This window comes from Falco punctatus (genome assembly GCF_963210335.1).
Source record: "Falco punctatus genome assembly, chromosome: Z".
Classification (NCBI taxonomy): Eukaryota; Metazoa; Chordata; class Aves; order Falconiformes; family Falconidae; genus Falco; species Falco punctatus.
Window position 1 is genome coordinate 58,092,815 of NC_137586.1, and position 19,242 is coordinate 58,112,056.

Sequence of the window (19,242 nt, forward strand, 5' to 3'; positions counted from 1 at the left end):
TTTGCTGTTAAGCCCCAGCTAGTAGTAATTTTCCTGTCTCTAGGTTGTCCATAAATACAAGATTTGTGGAGAAGGTTCATAATGACACTACATTTGTGCAGAGAGGCTGCAGTTCTCTTTATAAGTAGGCTTTGCCATGGTTAGTGTGATTCACTGACCAAATAGGAAGAAATTGCTTTCTCTGCTTATTTTGAAGAGTGTTCATTGTAGAATTGGTTTAGAGAAATCTTTTTGGTGATGGTGATATTTTGCATTGTTATTATTTCAAATTATTTAAAATTCCTCCATTTTTTATTGTACCTGTGCTTACTTCTGTCAACAAGTAACAGAGCTTCATAATTTCCACAAGATTTTTTCCACATACAATATTAATTTACATCTCAAAATATTTTACTGCAGATCTTTTTATCTTTTCATTCTCAGTGTGGATTTAGTAGTTCAATGTTAATCAGTTTCTATCATTCGCAGGTTTAATGAGAAATGAAAGTTCTACCAAATCCTACAAGGGTAGCAAAACTTTATTATTATTTTTTTAATTTAGTTATACATATCTATATATCAAATCTGCATTCATATTCCTGGACTGAGAGAATCCTCTTCTTAAAGCAGATATCTGTTCATTAATAACTAGGTTATGGTCCTAGCTTTTTAGTCTATTTGGGAACAAGTGTTGTGATGGTTGTTTCCCCATTTTTCAGAACATTGCTTTCTTCACTAGTGTTTCAGTGAAATTTCCTACCCCTTCAAGCCATTATAGTGATTTGTATTTTCAGATACGGTCAGCAATGCTGAACCATATTACATTTTATTTTTTCTGAAAACAATGCATTTTCCTTCTCCTAGGTGTTGGATTCAGAGTTGGAGGGGAAACAGGTGGCAGATTTTTTGTGCTCCAGGTACACTATGGGGATATTAGTGCATTTAGAGGTATGTATTTTGGAAATTTTTTTTCTGCAAGTTGTATCAATTACAGCATCAAAAATACTTGCATTACCTGCAGTAAATAATTTTGCTGTTGGTGTCACTCACAAAGGTAAAGGTCAGTCAACATATTTGTAATAAAGTTTGTATATTAGCTTGACTTCTTTATAAACTTGCTTTATCTCTGTAAATTTTTGAAAGGTAACAGATCTTTTTTTCTTAAAAAAATACAGAACAAATGACTTAAAGTAATGAAGAGGCAGATTAGTAATTTTAAGTGTAGGGAGAAACTTGGTTTTCCCTATATAATTCAGTGTTTTCTTGAAGAAAGTTAAAACAAATACCTGTGAACACCCTTAACCTGTCACCTTACTTAACAGATGGGGACCGTCTTTTCTTCTATTTTCTTCTTTTTTTAAAGGTGAAGCATTCATTTCAAGTATGGCAATATGCTTATTGTTGTCAGTGAGTGTTTCACAGAATAGCCTCTGGAGGTCCTCTGGTCCATCCCCTGCTGCTCAAGTAGGGGTAGCTACAACTGGTTTCCCAGGACCATGTCCAGATGGCTTTTGGGTATTTCCAAGGTTGGTGACTCCACAACCTCTCCAGGCAACCTGTGCCAGTGCTCAGTGACCTTCACAGTGAAAAAGTGTTTCCCAGTCTTCAGAGGGAACCTCCTGTGTTTCAGTTTGTGTCCTTTGCCTCTGGCCCTGTCACTGGGCACCACTGAAAAAAGCCTGGCTATGTCCTGTTTGCACCCTCCCTTCAGGTATTTTTGTACATGGGTGAGATCCACCCCCTGATCCTTTTCTTCTCCAGCTTCAACAATCCCAGCTCTCTCAGCCTTTCCCCAGAGGAGAGGTGCTCCAGTCCCTTCATGGCTATTCCTTGGACCCTCGCCAGTATGTCCATGTCTCTCTCGTACTGGGAAGCCCAGCACTGGACACAGGACTTGAGGTGTGGTCTCACCAGGGCTGAGTAGAGGGGAAGGATCATCTCTCCTGACCTGCTGGCAATACTTTGGCTAATGCAGCCAAGGATACCATTAGCCTTCTTTGCAGCAAGGGCACATTGATGGCTCATGTTCAGTTTGGTGTCTACAAGGACCCCCAAGGCCTTTTCTGCCAAGCTGCTTTCAGCTGCTTTCCTCCAGCACGTACTGGTGGCTGCAGTTGTTCCTTCTCAGGTGCAGGACTTTGCACTTTCTCCTCCTTGTTGAACTTCAGGAGTTTGCTGTCAGCCCATTTCTCCAGCCTGTCAAGGTCTCTCTGGGTGGCAGCAAGGCCCTCTGTCCCATTAGCCACTATGTCCTGTCTCATGTCATCAGCAAACATGCTGAGGGTACACTCTGCCCCATCATCCGGCTCATTAACAGAGTAAGTTGAACAGGACTGGACCCGGTGTTGACCCCTGGGATACACTGCTAGTTACCATCTTCCAACTAGACTTCAGATCTCTGATCACCACTCTCTGGGCCTAGGCATTTCGTCCTGTTTTCAGTCCACCTCACCATCTGCTCATGTAGACCAGACATTTTAAGCTTGGATTAATGAAATTGGGATCTCATTAATGTACATCGAGATATTGGTGATCTGAGATTTTATGGCACAAGGTTAATTATTTTTATTTATTTATTTATATTCCATGTTGTAGTTTGTTCTTTAAACCTGAAATGCCTTGTTCTGACATGTTTAAGGTGCAAGAATTCTTATTTTTGCTCTGAGAATCATGTCCTGTGTGGAGTTTTGGGGTCTCTCTGGCCTCTCTGGCCTTCAAGAACAAAAAATCTGTGGGTCATCATTCTCTTGGATCTTGGCCACGACACATCACTGCATAGGATTTAAACAAAGATGTGAAGATCCTCATGGGCTAAGTGATAAAATGCTGGACTTGGAAGGAGGAAGGGGAAGTAAGCTGAATAATAGCAAAAAATTAAGGGAGGAATATGCAGTACACCAGTGGTTTGAGCTGTGCCTGTGGCCTCTGAATCTGATAAATGATCCACAAGTTGTACTTGGTTTTGAACAGAGGAGTTACCCTGTAGCTGACAGCTTCCCAGCGCCCTGCAGCCTCTCTTCTGTACACCTGGCAAGTTTTGGGCAATACTCATCTGGAATTTTCAGCAGCACTGTCTGAAGCTGAAGGTTGGATTTCTATGTGACATGAAGATACAATGTAGCATAATGACAATAACGGTGACTTAGGAGGAGGAGCAGGAGGAGGAAGGAATAAACTGAGTGTGCCAGCATTGTGTACAGCCCATGAGATTCTTTGCTGCTAAAATCACGAATAATTAAAGTTACAAACCTCAAAAGAGAGTGTGTTAGTTCAGAGCCAGCTCTTCATTATTGCTTGGGGACAGTGAGAGTTACCATTCATTTTCACTCTTACATATAATTTATGTGTATGTAGTTACTTAAAAAAAAAGAAGAAACCAATGAGATCAGTAATCGCCACTGCACATTATTTGAGGATGTGTATGGAAATTTTTATTAGTAAATTAACTTGGCAGTCAAAGCTTCTACTCAGGAAATCTGAGAAACTATAGTGAAATAAATTAGCACCTGAAATTAAAAGTTAAGTTTACACCAACACCCCCCCCCACTGCAGACTTCTTTATTTTTTGTCTAAAATATCTGTGCAGGACTCAGAATAATCAATGTTAAAGATGTAAGACTGCAGAATTAGGAAAGTTTAAGAAGTGTGAACTGATACCTTTCCTGCCATTTATGTGAGAAAAAAAGTGTTTTTAATGTAGTCTTCCTGTGAAAATTCCAGTAGAGGAAAACTCAAATGTCCTAAACCTTGATTGTGGTGTTCACGGATATTCAATGCATAACCTTCAACTAATTTTACAGGTATCTTTAAACTTCAAGAATGACTTAAAGGGAGCTTTTCCTTATGAATTGAGATGTCTGTTGATAACTGTGGCTTGTCAACAGTATAAGAATACAGTCATTACAGTTTGCATGTAAACACATCCAGTCACAGTTCAGAACAGAGGACGAATGATGAAATATACTCAGTTAACTTGTTAGGCTTTCAGTAGCATATCAAAGATTCAGAAGCGCTGTTAAGATTTTAATTTTCTGTGTTACAAGTTGTTGGAAATGTAAAATATTTGACTTGGGGTAGTAATTATGTATTAGCACTCAATTCTACTTCCTATCAGTTTTGGAAGAAAAATGTCATAGGTATAATCTATCTAGTCTCATTTTCAACTCCTTGTAAAAAGAGCATTTCTTCATTTCATTAACGAGTCATTAATTCTGCTTTCCATCCCTCCTTAGCTATAAGCCAGAGCTAAGTGGTCATATTTAGATACGTGCTTTATGCTCAAATATCAAAATAAAGTGTATTGTATCTTGTCTAAAATACATATAATTAAAAAATTAGCTGGAAAACCAAAAATAATTTCTACCAAAAAATTGGAAGTATGTGCAAAGAGCCATCTTAGAAAAATAGTAATTGCTCTGTTTGACTTCATTTACTTTTTATATTGTAAAAAGCAAAGGTTATTTTGGTTTGGAATTATACTTGATAGTAGATACAGTTATATAACAAAAAATTCTCAGAAATTTGTCTTGTCTTTTTTATATATGCATACATGTTTAGGGTTCAGATTGAAATAAAAGTCAATCTAGCCATCTTTAGATTTATAAAGGCACACAGTCAACTATCAGTTTGGGCTGTAGGGATATGCAATGCAGTTGTTAAACTGTTCTTGATTTATTCTTCCATGTAAGTGCCTTCAGATCTGATTTTTAAAAATGTGGGCTTTTTTCCAATCCACAGAATTTCTTTTTGCCTGCCCTCCCTATAATAAAGACTAATGTTTCTAACCCACCATGCTGCTATCTTAGTCCTTTCCAGCACATGTGAGAATTTAGAAGTTATCCCCAAGAACCAAAGTAATTAAAAGTTATGTATAATGATCTCTTTTAACTTGTTCTTTATGAGAGATAATCACATTCTATCATTTTCTATGTGTGTAACTGTTGCATTGTTTGAAGCAATTAATCATTTTTCTCACTATGTTTGGAGCAAACTTTTGTTCAACTTCGGCTCTTTTCTTATTCCCTTTCTTGTTCCATCTCTTTGCTAGCACGAGGCATGCATAATATTTGCATTCTCAGCTGCTTCTCCTAACCCAGTTCTTCACTGAGAATAATTTATTTCTTCCAGCTATCATTCCCTACAAGAATTATGTTACTCACATTACATATAATATCACATACCTCTTTTTGTGAGGGGGATGTGGGGTTCTTCATGTTGGATTTGGTTTGGGGTTTTTTTGATTGGGGAGAATAATTAATTTTGGCCACCAAGCTGGTAGATGTCTTGAAAGTAACTGTTTTCTTCACAGGCATGTGAACTGTGTGGTGTCATTTGAGTTCTAGTCTTATTTTGAACACTGGATTCAGTGTGCTTCAATTTGATAACCAGAAAGCCTAACATTGGTGTCTTGAATAAAATTAATTTTACATATTCCCAAATATTCATACCTATGATATGATGTCCTTCCAGAAAATCAGTCATCTGTGACCTTTACAAGGTATTTGTTTGATAAAAATTTATACTGGACCAGGATCAACAATCACATTCCTCTTCTATTTGGAAAATAAATTATAAAAATGGCACTGTGGGAGTCTGAGCTTGCATTTTGTTTCTCACAGACTCGATAAAGTAGAGTTCCTTTCTGCATGTTACTAAACTTGTAAAAAGGATTTTGTTGTATTAATTTTGGATGAGTGAACAGATCAGCAAGATAGAACACCTTGACTCTCATGAATAAAAAGGAACTCTGCTAGTGTTCTTTATGTGTCAAGTATTAGGTATCAGTATTGAGTACAACATACCGGATTTGTCTCTTTCTTTACCAAGACTTCAAGTTCGGGTTTGTGCTGCATGTCTTTGTCTTTTTAAATATAACTTGTACAAAGTTACTTCCCAGTGGGTATTAGCCTTGGAATTGCCATGCTCAGAGGTTGTGCTCTAGCTTTGAGATTACTTCTTATCTTTAATAAAGCAAAGCCAATTCTGAGACTAAATGTGGAGTTTCTGGTGGAAATCAAAGGGCTGATTTTGCAATAACAAGGGGTTTGAAGCTGCATAAAAAGTACTGCTCTGTTGCAGTGAAAAGTTTTGAGTATTCTAGTAGCCATGTATGAGTACTATACTGTTACTATTAAATATTAGAAATAGAGCAATGAAGAAGCTGAATAAATAGTTTGAACAATGTGCTCTATAATTTATAATCCGTGTACCCAGAGTGCAAAGAAAACAGGTTTTGAAGACTTTCATTTTTCTAACTCTGACTAAAGAACCACAAATTTTTAAGTATGTGGGAACCCCTGGAAGTCTCAGCTTCTGTGGCAGATTATCATACATGTAACTAAAGAATTCAGGACTGTATCTGGGTAGACAGACTAGCAGGAAGCCTGTCAGACTTGCATTGGAAGTTTTATCAAAATCAGCCTTCAAAAAGGGAGAATTTCTGTTTAGGGTAATTTGACTTCTCAGTTATGAATGTTTTGCTTGACAAACTGTATTTCTGGTATTTGAGATATTTCTCTTAGAAAACATGGTTAACAGCAGTAGCATAGGTGATTCTTTTTAACCAATTTAAGCATTTTTTGGCAGTTAAGCTTGGAATGACAACATTACAAAGTTGTCATGTCCAGTTTTTAGAAATGATGTATTTATGTGGTGGTTTGACTCTGGCTTAATGCCAGGTGCCCACCAGCTCCCTTCCTGAGCTGGACAGAGGAGAGAAAATACAAGGAAAGGCTTGTGGGTCGAGGTAAGGACACAGACATCACTCAGCAATTACTGTCACGGACAAACCAGACTTGATTTGGGGAAATTAGTTTAATTTATTACCATTCACATCAGAAAAACACCTTCCCCCCACCCTTCCCTTCTTCCTTAACTCCTGTCTTAATTCCTGGTTTCTGTACATCCTCCTCCTTAGCAGCAGAGGGGAACCAGGAATGGGAGTTACAGTCAGTTCATCACACTTGGTGTCTGCCATTTCTTCCTCACGCTCTTCCCACGCTCCAGCATGGGGTCCCTCCCAAGGGAGACAGTTCTCCACACACATCTCCAGCATGAGTCCTTCCCTCAGGCTGCAGTTCTTCACACAGTGCTCCAGAGTGTGTCCCTTCCATAGGGTGCAGCCCTTCAGGAATGGACTGCTCCAGTGTGGGTCCCTGCGGGGTCACAAGTCCTGCCAGGAGCCTGCTCCAGCACTGGCATTCCATGGGGTCACAGCCTCCTTTAAGTGCATCCACCTGCTCTGGTGTGGGGTCCTCCGTGGGCTGCAGGTGGGTATCTGCCCCACTATGGACCTCCATGGGCTGAGGGGCACAGCCTGCCTCACCCCTCCTGCAGTGCTGGCCTGGGGGGCTGCAGGGCTGCTCTGCTCACATGGTCTCACTCTCTTCCACTGGCACAGATTTTTTTTTTTTTTTTCCCTTCTTAAATACATTATCCCAGAGGTGCTACCACCATTGCTGATGGGCTCACCCTTGGCCAGCAGCAGTTTCATCTTGGAGCCAGCTGGCACTGGCGGCTCCATCAGACATGGGGGAAGCTTCTGGTATCTCACAGAAGCCACCCCTGTAGCTCCTGGCTATCAAAACCTTGCCAGTGGGCAAACCCACCACAACTTGGAATTTGAAGCCAGTTTTAGGCTTTAACAGGCACCAGTGTTTGACATGGGTAAATAAAACCAAGGAATATTTAATTTGATTGTGTTATAATTGCACACCACACAGAGTCCAGTCATAAGTACAGCTTCTAATTTCATTTGAATTGAAAACTGCATAACAATTGGCTTTCATTTGAACCTATTTCTGAGGTATATAAAAATGTATTTTCCAGTCTTTGGCATGTGACAAATAGAAAGTAGTAGTTACTTTGTCCCACAGTACTACATATTTACTGAATAGCTGAAACAAAGGAATCTATGTAGTTATATAAGCTGGACTGATGGGCTGGAAAGGTGAATTCAGGATTTTGTTTGGTTTGTTCATTGTTTAAGGATATTTTTGCTTAGGTCACACATCAAAGCTTGAGAAGAGTTTGCACTGGGAGTCAGCATGGCCTCACTACAGTCAGCGTTCTTGGGTGAAGGGTTCAGCAGCTTTGAGTGTTTCAAGGAGGTGAGCTGTGGGGGAGGAGAGGCAAGGGAACAGCATCTCCAGCATGCCTCTGTAGTTAGAAAAATGTTTAACTCGGGCATGGCTAAATATAACCACAGAAAAAATCATAACACGCTGTAGGAATTCCTTAAAAGACTATACCAGTGTGTCCGTCCATTGTTTTACACTTGACACAGCACTGTAAATCAGATTCTTGTGCCAGAAGTTAATTTATGTTTCTCCCGATACTGATTAATACGATTGCCTGGTACGGTATCAGTAGTAACTTTTCCGCTCTCTTCAGTTCATTTTGAAATTGCTCAGTTTAGATGAAAATACTGAATGAAAATTTTTTTCAATACTGTGAAAATTTAAGTAGTGTGAAAAAATTTTAATACTGGCAAACTGAAGTAAATTGTTTCCCTTCTCCCATCATGCTATTTTTAAAAGAGACACTATGATGTAGTAGGGGTTATATTTTTCAAACATGACTCCTCTGGCATATGACAGGTTTGGGTTTATTGTTTTGATATTTGGCAGTATTTAAAGGACAGGATGGTGAGGTTTTCAACTGCAGATTGCAAAACTGAGACACGCAAAGCTACCAATTGCATTTTTAATTTTATTACTTCAGGTAATAAAGTAAAACGTTTTGAGAGGAAGCAGTCATTTCCCAGCTTCCATTGAAATTGGTGTAGTGCAACTTTCTAGCAATGTTAAACTTGCAAAAGCTGAGTTCTGTAGCATCAGCTGTGTTACGTGAATAGACAAAAATGTAGTAAAAAAATTTAATTTGAAATGAGGAAGGTAGGACAAAGAGATTTCACAAAGGCCTTTATAGCAAACATAGAGGTATCGAGACTGTAAGTGAAGCTCCTTATAGCAGAGTAGATGAACAGTATATACATATCTTGAACTTTTTCTGAAACCATGGTCAAAGAATTTAATTTTTCCTTTTCTTGAATGTCTTCTTATCATTCCCTTGCTTTTCTCCTAATAGCTTAGTCTTTCTGGTGCTCTTGGATTGATGAGTTGGCCATTTGGAAGCAACATTTGTTATCTGTGATTGAAAATTAGTGCTTATTCTGGTATGGCATAACTTCAGTTTTTCTGTCCTTCTTTTGCCAGTGCTGACCATATCTTGACTTTTCCCCTTATCTGCTTTAACTTAGTCTTTTATTTGGTCCCTTCTCTCTCATTCAACCTTTTCTCCTCTTTCTTTACCTCTCTCTCTGCCAACCACTGCAACCATGTGTTACAGGTATTTATGGAAAGATTTTTTTCCCCCCAATTTTAAGAAGTAACTTTAAAAAAACATTTAAAGACTATACTGTACTTTACATTTTTATCCTAAATTTTAGATTAATTTTTCAGTTGTCTACTATTTTCTGTACAAACATGCATGTTTGCATAAGAATGTATGTTGTTATACTGAAAATCTCTGTTTTCTACAATATATTGTTTATTTGGCTGTTTTGGAGAACAGAGAAGATGCAGGTGATACAACAGCAATATCTGGCTGACTAGCTTTGTGGTTTTGTGCATATGTATGTAGTCTGAAAATGATTCTACTGTAATTGCAAGTGAACTTTGTCAGTACTCTGCCAAACACATATTCAATCCTTTATGCAGATTATAGTTACTGAACTCTGTATTTGAGGCAATACTATACGTAGCTTGACACAGACAGTCAGAAATTACATCTGCATTGAGTTGGTGTGCTTTTGTTTCTGGATTACCAATTGAATTTACAGCTGCTTTCACTCTGACTCATCATGCTTTGTTTCAAAAATTCTCATGAGCCATGCTTTCCAGACATTCAATGCAAGAACAGTAGTGGGTAGTCTTGATGGAAGAGCTACTGTTCTCATTTTCATTTTGCATATACAGTGAAGGCTTTCCTTTTTTATTACTTGTAAAGGTACAGCTGTGATTTCCTGATTCCTATTTTCAAATGCAGAAGTGTTTGTTGGGACACACAAAACTGGAGAATACTCAGATGCCATGGTGATGAGCATTATAACTAGTGAAATTGCATTAGCAACTTTATCACTCACTTGCATAATCTATGTACTGATTTATACATTTTGTAAAAAACAAGTGATATTCTACTTTGTGAGCATATTGAAAGTAAGTTGTAGTATCAATGGTGATAAAACCCAAACTGAATATTATTCCATAGTAATGAAATATGGTGTGATAAAAATAGCTAACATTTGCTAAATTGATACTTTTTAATATGCAAAGTCTCCCTGTTTTGTCCAGCTCTAGTCATTATCCTTTCTTCTGTTGAAGTGCACTTTTTTTTCAGTTTGGAAACTAGCTACTGATGGGAGGAAAATCTCTCCCAAGTTACCACTTGTCAGCAGATCATCTGGTCTATTTCTTACCTGAAGCATATACTGTTAGAGGGTGTTTTATTCAGGATTTTCTGTTTACTTACTTTGGAGTTACATCCATCTTCTAACTATAGCTATTTTTGGTATAAACATAAGAAAAGGAAACTTCCTTGAAAAGGAGCCAAGATTAAACTCCCAGATCATCCACTAAAGTTGAGTAACTGTTCAGACAATGGTATTCTAAATGAAAATGTCAAACCTATTTAGTGGTACTGATACAGCACATTAACAAATGAATTAACTGTGTTTACTGTCCTTCTAGGATACCCGATACTAAACAGAACCACTGTCTGTATTGGTATCTCAAGTTCACCTGTTGACTTTATGACAAGGATTTCTGGCTGTTTTATTATTAATGGCTAAAATAATTGCTTTTGCACAAATCTTCCATTTTTCTAATTTATGTCAAAGTACAAATTTATTTGAAGCAAACCAACTTCTGCTGCTGCTGTAAAAATGTAAAAAAATAGTTCATAAAGGTTTGCGATTTCTAGTGCCAAAGAAGCAGATAGTTTTTCATGCACCAGAGTTTTGCTCTATATTTGGATTTTGCTACAAATGCATTACTTGATATTCAGCTTCATGCAAATTTGAGTAATGTTTCCATAACATGTAAGTTTTACTGCAAACAGTAAGATTAAAACTTATTTTGTCTTCTGGTATTTTTTTATACCACAGAAGAACGTTATTAGTATGGAATAATATCACATGGGCTCAGTTGCTAATGATTAAACTGTTTCATGATTCCTACAGATAAACACAAGGACTGCTCTGGTGTAACTTTACATCTGACACATCAAAAGTAAGTTATCATTTAAAATACTTACTATGATTTTTTTATCAAAACAGAAGGAATGGAAACCTCTCCTTTAGATTCCTTTGAAAGCATGAAATAAAAATAACACATGCTACACAATATTAAGACTTTTGAAGCTTTGTGTCATCTGTTGGCAAAAACTTCATGGAACAGTGCTATCAGTGCTGCGTTAATCCACTTTAAAAGCTTAATATTTAGAAATCTGGGACAAGGACAGCAATTATGTAGATGATCATTTTGTCCTATTTCACATACTTGGCAGAAGATGCTTTAAAAATCATAGCTCTAACAGAAAAAATGGAGAGGAAGGGAAGTGCTGTGTGACAGCTTCTTTGTCAGTAGACCAGTTTCAGACATAATCCAACACTTAGAAATTAGTGGTGTTGAATGGTATTGTATATCATGTCACCTGCAGCCTGGTTTTACTAAGGACTTGTTTAGCAGAGCTTGGATTTTGAATTGCAGGCAACCTTTGATTGCTGGAATGTATCTTATGATGTCTGTGAACACTGTAATACCACCAGGCGAAAAAGGTGAGTTGTAATTCTACAAAGTGATTATATAATTTAAAGTATCTGATTTATTCTACCGGTATTGAGGAAGAAAATGTAGCAGAGGCTTGCTGAGTAATAGATGGAGAATCATGAAAAAATGTTGTAAGTTTAAAATTCTGTCATATTTCCTGGTGACTGCATTCGCAAAAGTGATCAATGTTGTACAAAAAAAGTAATTATCTGTGTAATATTGAAGTCTCTAGAATTCTTGAGAGTATTTCTTCAATTTATTTTCTTCTTCATATTTTACCAAAAAAAACCCTACCTATTTTCTTATTCTCTCCTTCTCCCAAAAAAACCCAATTATTTTATTTTTATTCTTCTTCATCTACATTTGTCATTCATGCAATTTTTGATTTACTAAGAATTCAGTTTTAATAAATGCATTTCTACCAGTGAGGATGTGCTCTTTAAAAATCTTATTCGTTCCTACCCAGTTGGTTAAAAGGTCAAAATGCTGAAAAAACATGGTTAAACGACATTTCTACTCCAAACAGTAGGATTCTATTCAGAATTCTGCTCAGTGGATTTTATCTGAAATTCAGCTTCAATAGTCCCAATGTAATTTCTTCAAGTTAGCATGGAATGTTCTGTTTTAAGGAAGTTGAACACTGGCTTTACATTTCCCTATGCTATACTAGAATTCTAAGTCAGGTATCCACGAACACCATTTGTCCCATTACAGTTAGCTGCCTGAGTGGGGTGAGGTGGTCAAATGCTCAGCTGTCTCCAGCTGTTTGGTGAATACAGCAAGTTGAAGTCTTTTTTTTTTTTTTGTCAAACAAATACCACCATCCCCAAATTTACTTTTTCACCTTTCACTGGAGGGATGAGGGAAACATGAATAAAACAAGTTCTGTGCCTGCTGGTAGCTGCCTTCTTAGGTTCAATCAGATTTTCAGTTCTTAAGTAAAGCGTGAAGTTTGTTGTAATACGAAAGATGCAGCCAATCCCCAGATAACTTCCTGGAGAGGCATTGGGAGAGGTGTTTCTCTGTAGGCTCTTCCTTCACCACTCTTGCTGCACCTAACACAAGTACTGGCCTGCAGACGTGATCTGTACAGCACTTCTCTGCCAAAGTCTGCATCAAACCCTAAATCTCTAAGACTGGGCCTAGAACTGTGAGATCTTAAAATCAAGCCTTCTTTATAAATTGTATCAGTTTAGAATCGTATCTTTTTTTTTTCTCCTAAGTAGACTATTTACCATAGCTATATGTGTCTCTCATCAAAGTCTGTAAGCAGATGTATTACTTTACTTCATTAAATAGCAGTATTATACACTGGAAAAAAATACTAAGTTTCAGCCCCGTTTTATATTTGCATCATCAGAGAAAGTAATTTTCAAGTGATTTTTACTGTATTTTATTAATTTTTCTTTACGTATGTCTTGATATAGACACTGCAGAAATGTAAGATTTTATCCAGTACCTTTGGAAATTGTTGATGTAGGCATACCTTTTGTAAACCATACTGATGAAGTACAGTGGGTGTAACTTTTGTCTGTTAGATAAATAATGTGGTTTTCTTTGTTTATTGCCATCATATTTTAACAGTGGTTGATGCAGACATTGCCTGCCATTACAAAAGGTTTCCAATGCACCTTTTTGCCTACAGAGTTCATACACACAGACTAGGTAAGAGTTTTATTTCAACATAGGAATATCAAATACTTAACAGAAAACTGTTGACACTACAGCATATTTTTTTAGAGGTATATCTCATGTTCACATACATATTGGTATGTTATAGGTAAAGTAGTGAGTGGATACAGAGTGAGAAATGGTCAATGGACATTGATTGGTAGACAGAGTCCACAACTACCACAGGTTGGTTGGTTTTTTAATTCTAACTGTAAATTTTAATTATTTTTATTTAAATTTGAGAAGCTGAACTGGCAGTCACGTACCCACAGATTTACATCATGTGTTTTCCACCAGTACATGTTGTGGTACTGGAGGTGAATACTGTGAAGTATAATCATGATCACATTATGATTGTAATGTAATCATTATAATCATGATTACATTATGATGCAAAACCAGTTCTGAAATTACTTTTCAGATGTGTAGCACTTTTCATTTTCATGTGTATGTATATTGATGTAAATGATACGAGACTCTTTCACTGATTATGTTGAATCATCCTCTCTTTCAGGCATTCTATCCAGTAGAACGTCCTGTAGATATCAGCTATGATGATATCCTAGCAGCTAGATGTGTGTTCAGTGGTGAAGGCAGAACTACAGAGACACATATAGGGTAAATTTTCTCTGTTTGCTCCCTTTCCTAACCACTTTTTCCCAAGGTATTGTTTATGTGTAGAAATGTATTCTCCAAGATAATTCTAACAAACAGATCCTGCCAGAACGGTCTCTTTGTCTGTCTAGTCTGCTAAAGATTTAACTCTACACAATGTTCATTGCCTTTACTTATGTGAATAATCACTTGGATGAAGTGTTCAGAATATTTCTAAGGTGAAGCTATGCTGCCAGACAGTCAGATATTGGGCTGTTCTGCGCATAGAGGAGGATTCAGAATATCAATTCTAAATAATGAGGTTTTTTGAAGAAGTTGAAGTTATTGACTGTTTAAAACAAAATAATAAAGCTCCACAATTATTCATTATTCCAGAAAGAAAATTTATGAGAGCTTATAAAATTCTGATAAATTTTGACCCATCGTAAAATCTAACCTTAAAAACTTGGAATAATATACCAGTTACCTTTTTTTCCAATGTAAAAATATACAGGTTTTTATAAAAAACAATAAAAAGATAAATGACTATTAATGATAAATGGGAAAATCTGAACTGTGTTTGTTAGTGGTCCTATTCAGCCAGAGATGACAGACAGAGCTTTATAAGGTCAAGTTGACAAATATAACTAAAAATAGATGCGGTATTAATATTCTCTTAACTGGCTCCAGTTCTTTGAACTGTAATTTACTGCATATGTAGAGCTATGAAGATTCCTGCAGAAATCTTGTCATTCTGGATGTGTCTTCTGCAGCACCCCAAGGGGTGAATTTTTTAGTGCACTGAGCACTCTAAGATTGCATCTGAGTAGAAGGTTAAGGATTCAGCACAAATTTATCACATTTCTGTGAGTAGTTAAGCTGCTGATTAGTAGCAGCTGAAGCAAAATTAATTATTTGGGAAGAGGTTTTTACAAAGGTTGGAACACTAGCAAAATTATATCCAAAACCTTAATTTAATTGTAGATCTTTTTTTCGCAAGTTCTGAAAGTTTCTGCCACATTACCATAACTTTCCCCAAAGTAATTCCTGTTTGTTGAATAATCCTTACAGTTTAAGAAACAGTCCTAGGACAGTTATGGTCTTTTCTTTCAATGTACTGGTGTGCTTTCAATGGGGAAGTAATAGGAACAGAAATTAAAGAAAGAAGCAGACCTTCACATTTTTATTACATAATTTCTACCTATGAATTTTGAGAAACAGCACATAAGCATTTTAAGAAAATAATTAAACTTTTTCACAAAAACTGATGCATAATATGGAAGTACATATTATTGAAAAATAATGATCACTGTGATAAATGAATGGATGAAAAGGAATGCATTCACAACAGTGCTGGGTATATGGAAAGATATACGGCTAAAATAAATTAAGTGAAAGTTGTTTAGATCTTGTAATTGTTATCCTGATGTTGCAGTTGTCTTGCTCCCATTAAGAATGACTCGATTCAAAGGAAATATTTAAAAAAAACCACTTTTGAGTTCCAAATATGGAAATTTGGAAAATTGGGAAATGCAAACATGAAAGGAAAACTGTGAAATAATACAAATCCAAAAAGCATCAAGTCAAGTCTGCACGTTCACTTTCCCAGTCCCTGTATTTAGTTTTCTGCCTGTGTTTTTGCTTTTTCTTAAACTATCTAAAAAAAATCACCATCTTAAATTCCATATGTGATTTATCTTTTATATAGAAAGCAGGGCTAAAAAAAATTCAGAGTTCATGTTGTCCATTTGCCTTTTCAAAGCTGATCGGTTAATCTTAACCATACATAATATGTGCTAATGTAGTTAAAGCATGACATATTCCCAATATTGTCCATTCCTGACTGTGTAGTAATTTCTGCACTAGTCAACTGGTCCTTTTCATGTAAGTGAGGGGGTGGTTTTGGCCAAGTCTGTTACTTAGTGTCAGACTTGGAGACGGAGGACAGATATTCTTGTGTGTTGTTTTTATACCTTCCTTAGGGTGCTGTTTGGTTTCTTTATAGACGTTTGTTCTTGGTTTTTTAATGCATTTCTTTAGTTACTCCTAACTGCTTTTCATTATCTTACTTGATCTCATGACCCTCATGGTTCACAGTAACCTTTTTCATCCTGCTTCCTCTCCTAGTCTGAGAAATTAAATTAGGTATTGAGGCATGCCTTTTAAATTTGTAGAGACTGGCAGAAGTGAAACCTGATTTTGCTTGTGCAATTGACTATGTACAAGTTCAGGGTAATTACAGGACCACAGACTTCATGTCTCTGGTGTAAAGAGGTAAGGCAGGAGACATCTCTTCAAAAGTTTCATAAATCATCCATTTCAGTTAGCTGGATTTCTCCTTAAGCTCAAACTTATGCAAATTAAAGGGTTGAATTACGCTTTGTCAAATAAGGACATCAACTATTCTTTATTTATAAAGCAAGTTTTCTTCTTTTTGCTGCAGACTGATAAGTACTCCATGCAAGCAGCTACTGCAGTTTTATAACAGATAATGATGTTTCAGAATAAACATTAGAGTTGATATAGTGTCAGGTAGTATATAGCTTACCAGTCTAAGGGATATGAAAAAACTGGAGCCCATTCAGTTTGAAGATCATATCCTTGTAAAGGAAAGTGGCATGGGTCACGGTGGCTACTTGTTTTTCCAGTTGCAATGTAACATATTGTTAAAAACTTTTCACAGACAGAAAAAAGTGCAACCTGTATCTTTCCCTTTCAGAATATGTTTAGATCATTCAAGAGAAGGTTTATGTGACTGTAGCAAAATGTTCCCATTCAGTATTTGAGATTCTTTAACTGCATTATCTTGCTTTTTGGTGCTAAATCCTCCCATTTCATTATGCTTCACTGTGTACTGTTAATATACTAAGATCTAGATGTGGTTCTAGATATCTGTGGCAGTAGTGTGAAGGTGGTTAGCAGAAATTTTTGTATTTTATTTCTTTTTAACTTGTGCATCAGCATTGCCACTCATTAAACTCATTCACAAAACAGGGTTCCTCAGGAGTTCAGATATCTAGTAGAAGGATTCTGGGGTTTCTGTGATTTTACTAGAACTGTTGACAAAGTATTTTTCTTCTTTTTTTAAACTGTAAATATTTTAAATTATCAACTTTGAAATGTTTAGACATAGTAATTTATCAGATGAACCAGAGTTCATGTGTGTTCCACATCCCCTTCTCTACTGGAGTTTTAAAGAGGAGGCAATTACAGTGACAAATACTGGGAGTCCAACAGTGAAGTTAATGTTTTCTAAAAGCTTAAGCAGAGCTTGCCAAGTCAGAGTCTGATTCTTGTGGTCTCCAAGGGATGCTAAATTTTCAATGCATGGAAAAATACCAGTTCCCCTTTTGAAACAGTCTCTTCTCCCATGTTCCTCCTGTCTTCCCTCTGGCGGGTGTCTTTATTGTTGCTATGGTGAATAAATGAATGCAGCAGGATGCTGCTGGAAAAGTCAGCACTGATGTCTTTTGCAAGCCGCTAATAGGCCACCCCCATATCTTTTTATGAGTGCGGGCTCACTGGTTAATTGTGAAAGCTAATTAAAAAATCTTAATATAAAATCCTTTATATTGTGCACCTTTCTTTATAAGTCCTAGCTTCTTTCATTGTCAGGATTGTAGCTGTAAATAGAAGATATCAACCTATATGGCAGAGGAGAAAACCAGAAACAGATCACAGCTGCAAACAGGCTCTTTATTGTCTGCCTCATAAAGTAATATTTTTCAGAAAAGAATATTTCTTGTACCAGCTATTTTTTCTATTGGAAACAGGATTATGTAGCAGTACAGAAGAACCTCTTCTGTTTCAAATACATGCACAACATTTATCAAGGAACATAATTTTGCTGCTGTTTTTCCTCTTGCACTTGTGTTTCTTTATAGAAGCTTGTGATCAAGTTATTCTTGAGATGGCAGTGTTACCTTCTCTTTTAAGAGATATTTATGGTGTCTTAATGTGTAATGAAATTAAGTTTTGCTGTATTAGAACTAGTGTGATTGCCCAGTAAATGGTGCAATTGAACATGGTGGAGGGAAAACTGTCATAAAAGATAGCTGCTGAAGTGAAACATAGACGTTATTTGCAATTATTTTAAATCATGTTTCCCCACGTTGACAGAGAAGTATACAAATGGTGATGTAATGAATGATGCAGTTCTGTCATATTTCATCAGAGCATGTGCATAGTTGATGACACACTGGGTACTGTGAGGAATATACTGGGGAGATGAGAAGGAAAAGCAGTTTAAATAGTTGATGCAATTTTCTGTAGAATCAAAACCAAATTGTTAGGCATTTCTGAGATACCTGGGGAGTTTATGCAAGCTGGTGTTCTTTGGTATAAACTGAAAGAAACTTTTGATATTGACTGCAACGAAGCTATTTAATGTTTAGTGTGGGACTTCTAAACATTTAATTGCAACTTGTTAATATTCTGTAGAACAAGTTAGATAAATTGAATAACAGCTATATTCAAATTGAATAACAGCTATATTCAGTTCATTTTTTCCTAATTGCTGCATCTTTTCTGTGTGGTGTAGGGGAACAGCCAATGATGAAATGTGTAACTTCTACATTATGTACTATATGGAAGCCAAGCATGCTGTCTCATATATGACCTGCACACAGAATGCAAACCCTGAGATGTTCAGAAATATACCGCAGGAGGCAAATATTCCTATTCCAGTCAAGTCTGATATGTTAAAGATGACGCATGGACATCATGAAGGTGAGAAAAACCTGTAATCCATTTTATTCAAGTCTTTTTGTGCTCACTGATTGTCTGTGTTGCTTTGAAATGCTAACTTTTCATAAAAAGGAAATGCAATTCTGAACAAAATTCAAACCAAAACCACTAATTATAGAACATCATGAGATCCCACTTTTGTTTTAGGTGGAAATGTCTGCCATAGTCTTCTGTCTATTTCTTCCTATTGTCATCATTCAATTTTCAACTCATTTTTATAGCTACGTGAGCTGTGTACCCAAAAAATTGACCTCATTTCTAAGCCAAATATAAGTACCTTATATTAACAGTTTCTTAATATTTGCTTTATCTTCTGTCTGTTTCCTACAAAGTTGAATCATAACATTTCCATAGTTTTCTGGATCCTACTGCCTTGTTATGGAAGGAATTAGATTTTTCTGTTGAACACTAATAGGCATATAAG

The 19,242-nt window shown here is 36.5% G+C and overlaps 1 protein-coding gene across 4 annotated transcripts in view; it reads left to right on the top strand.

The window, feature by feature from the left end:
* The window catches only part of PAM (peptidylglycine alpha-amidating monooxygenase), a 154,240-nt gene that overhangs the window by 99,056 nt on the left and 35,942 nt on the right, over positions 1-19,242 (top strand). For all 4 annotated transcript variants that reach the window (XM_080371255.1, XM_080371257.1, XM_080371256.1 and 1 more), the window contains exons 7-13: positions 844-927; positions 11,219-11,267; positions 11,748-11,815; positions 13,392-13,472; positions 13,588-13,664; positions 13,993-14,096; positions 18,613-18,800. In XM_080371255.1, coding sequence (XP_080227381.1) covers positions 844-927; positions 11,219-11,267; positions 11,748-11,815; positions 13,392-13,472; positions 13,588-13,664; positions 13,993-14,096; positions 18,613-18,800 — 651 coding nt within the window. The remainder of the gene's footprint in view (positions 1-843; positions 928-11,218; positions 11,268-11,747; positions 11,816-13,391; positions 13,473-13,587; positions 13,665-13,992; positions 14,097-18,612; positions 18,801-19,242) is intronic.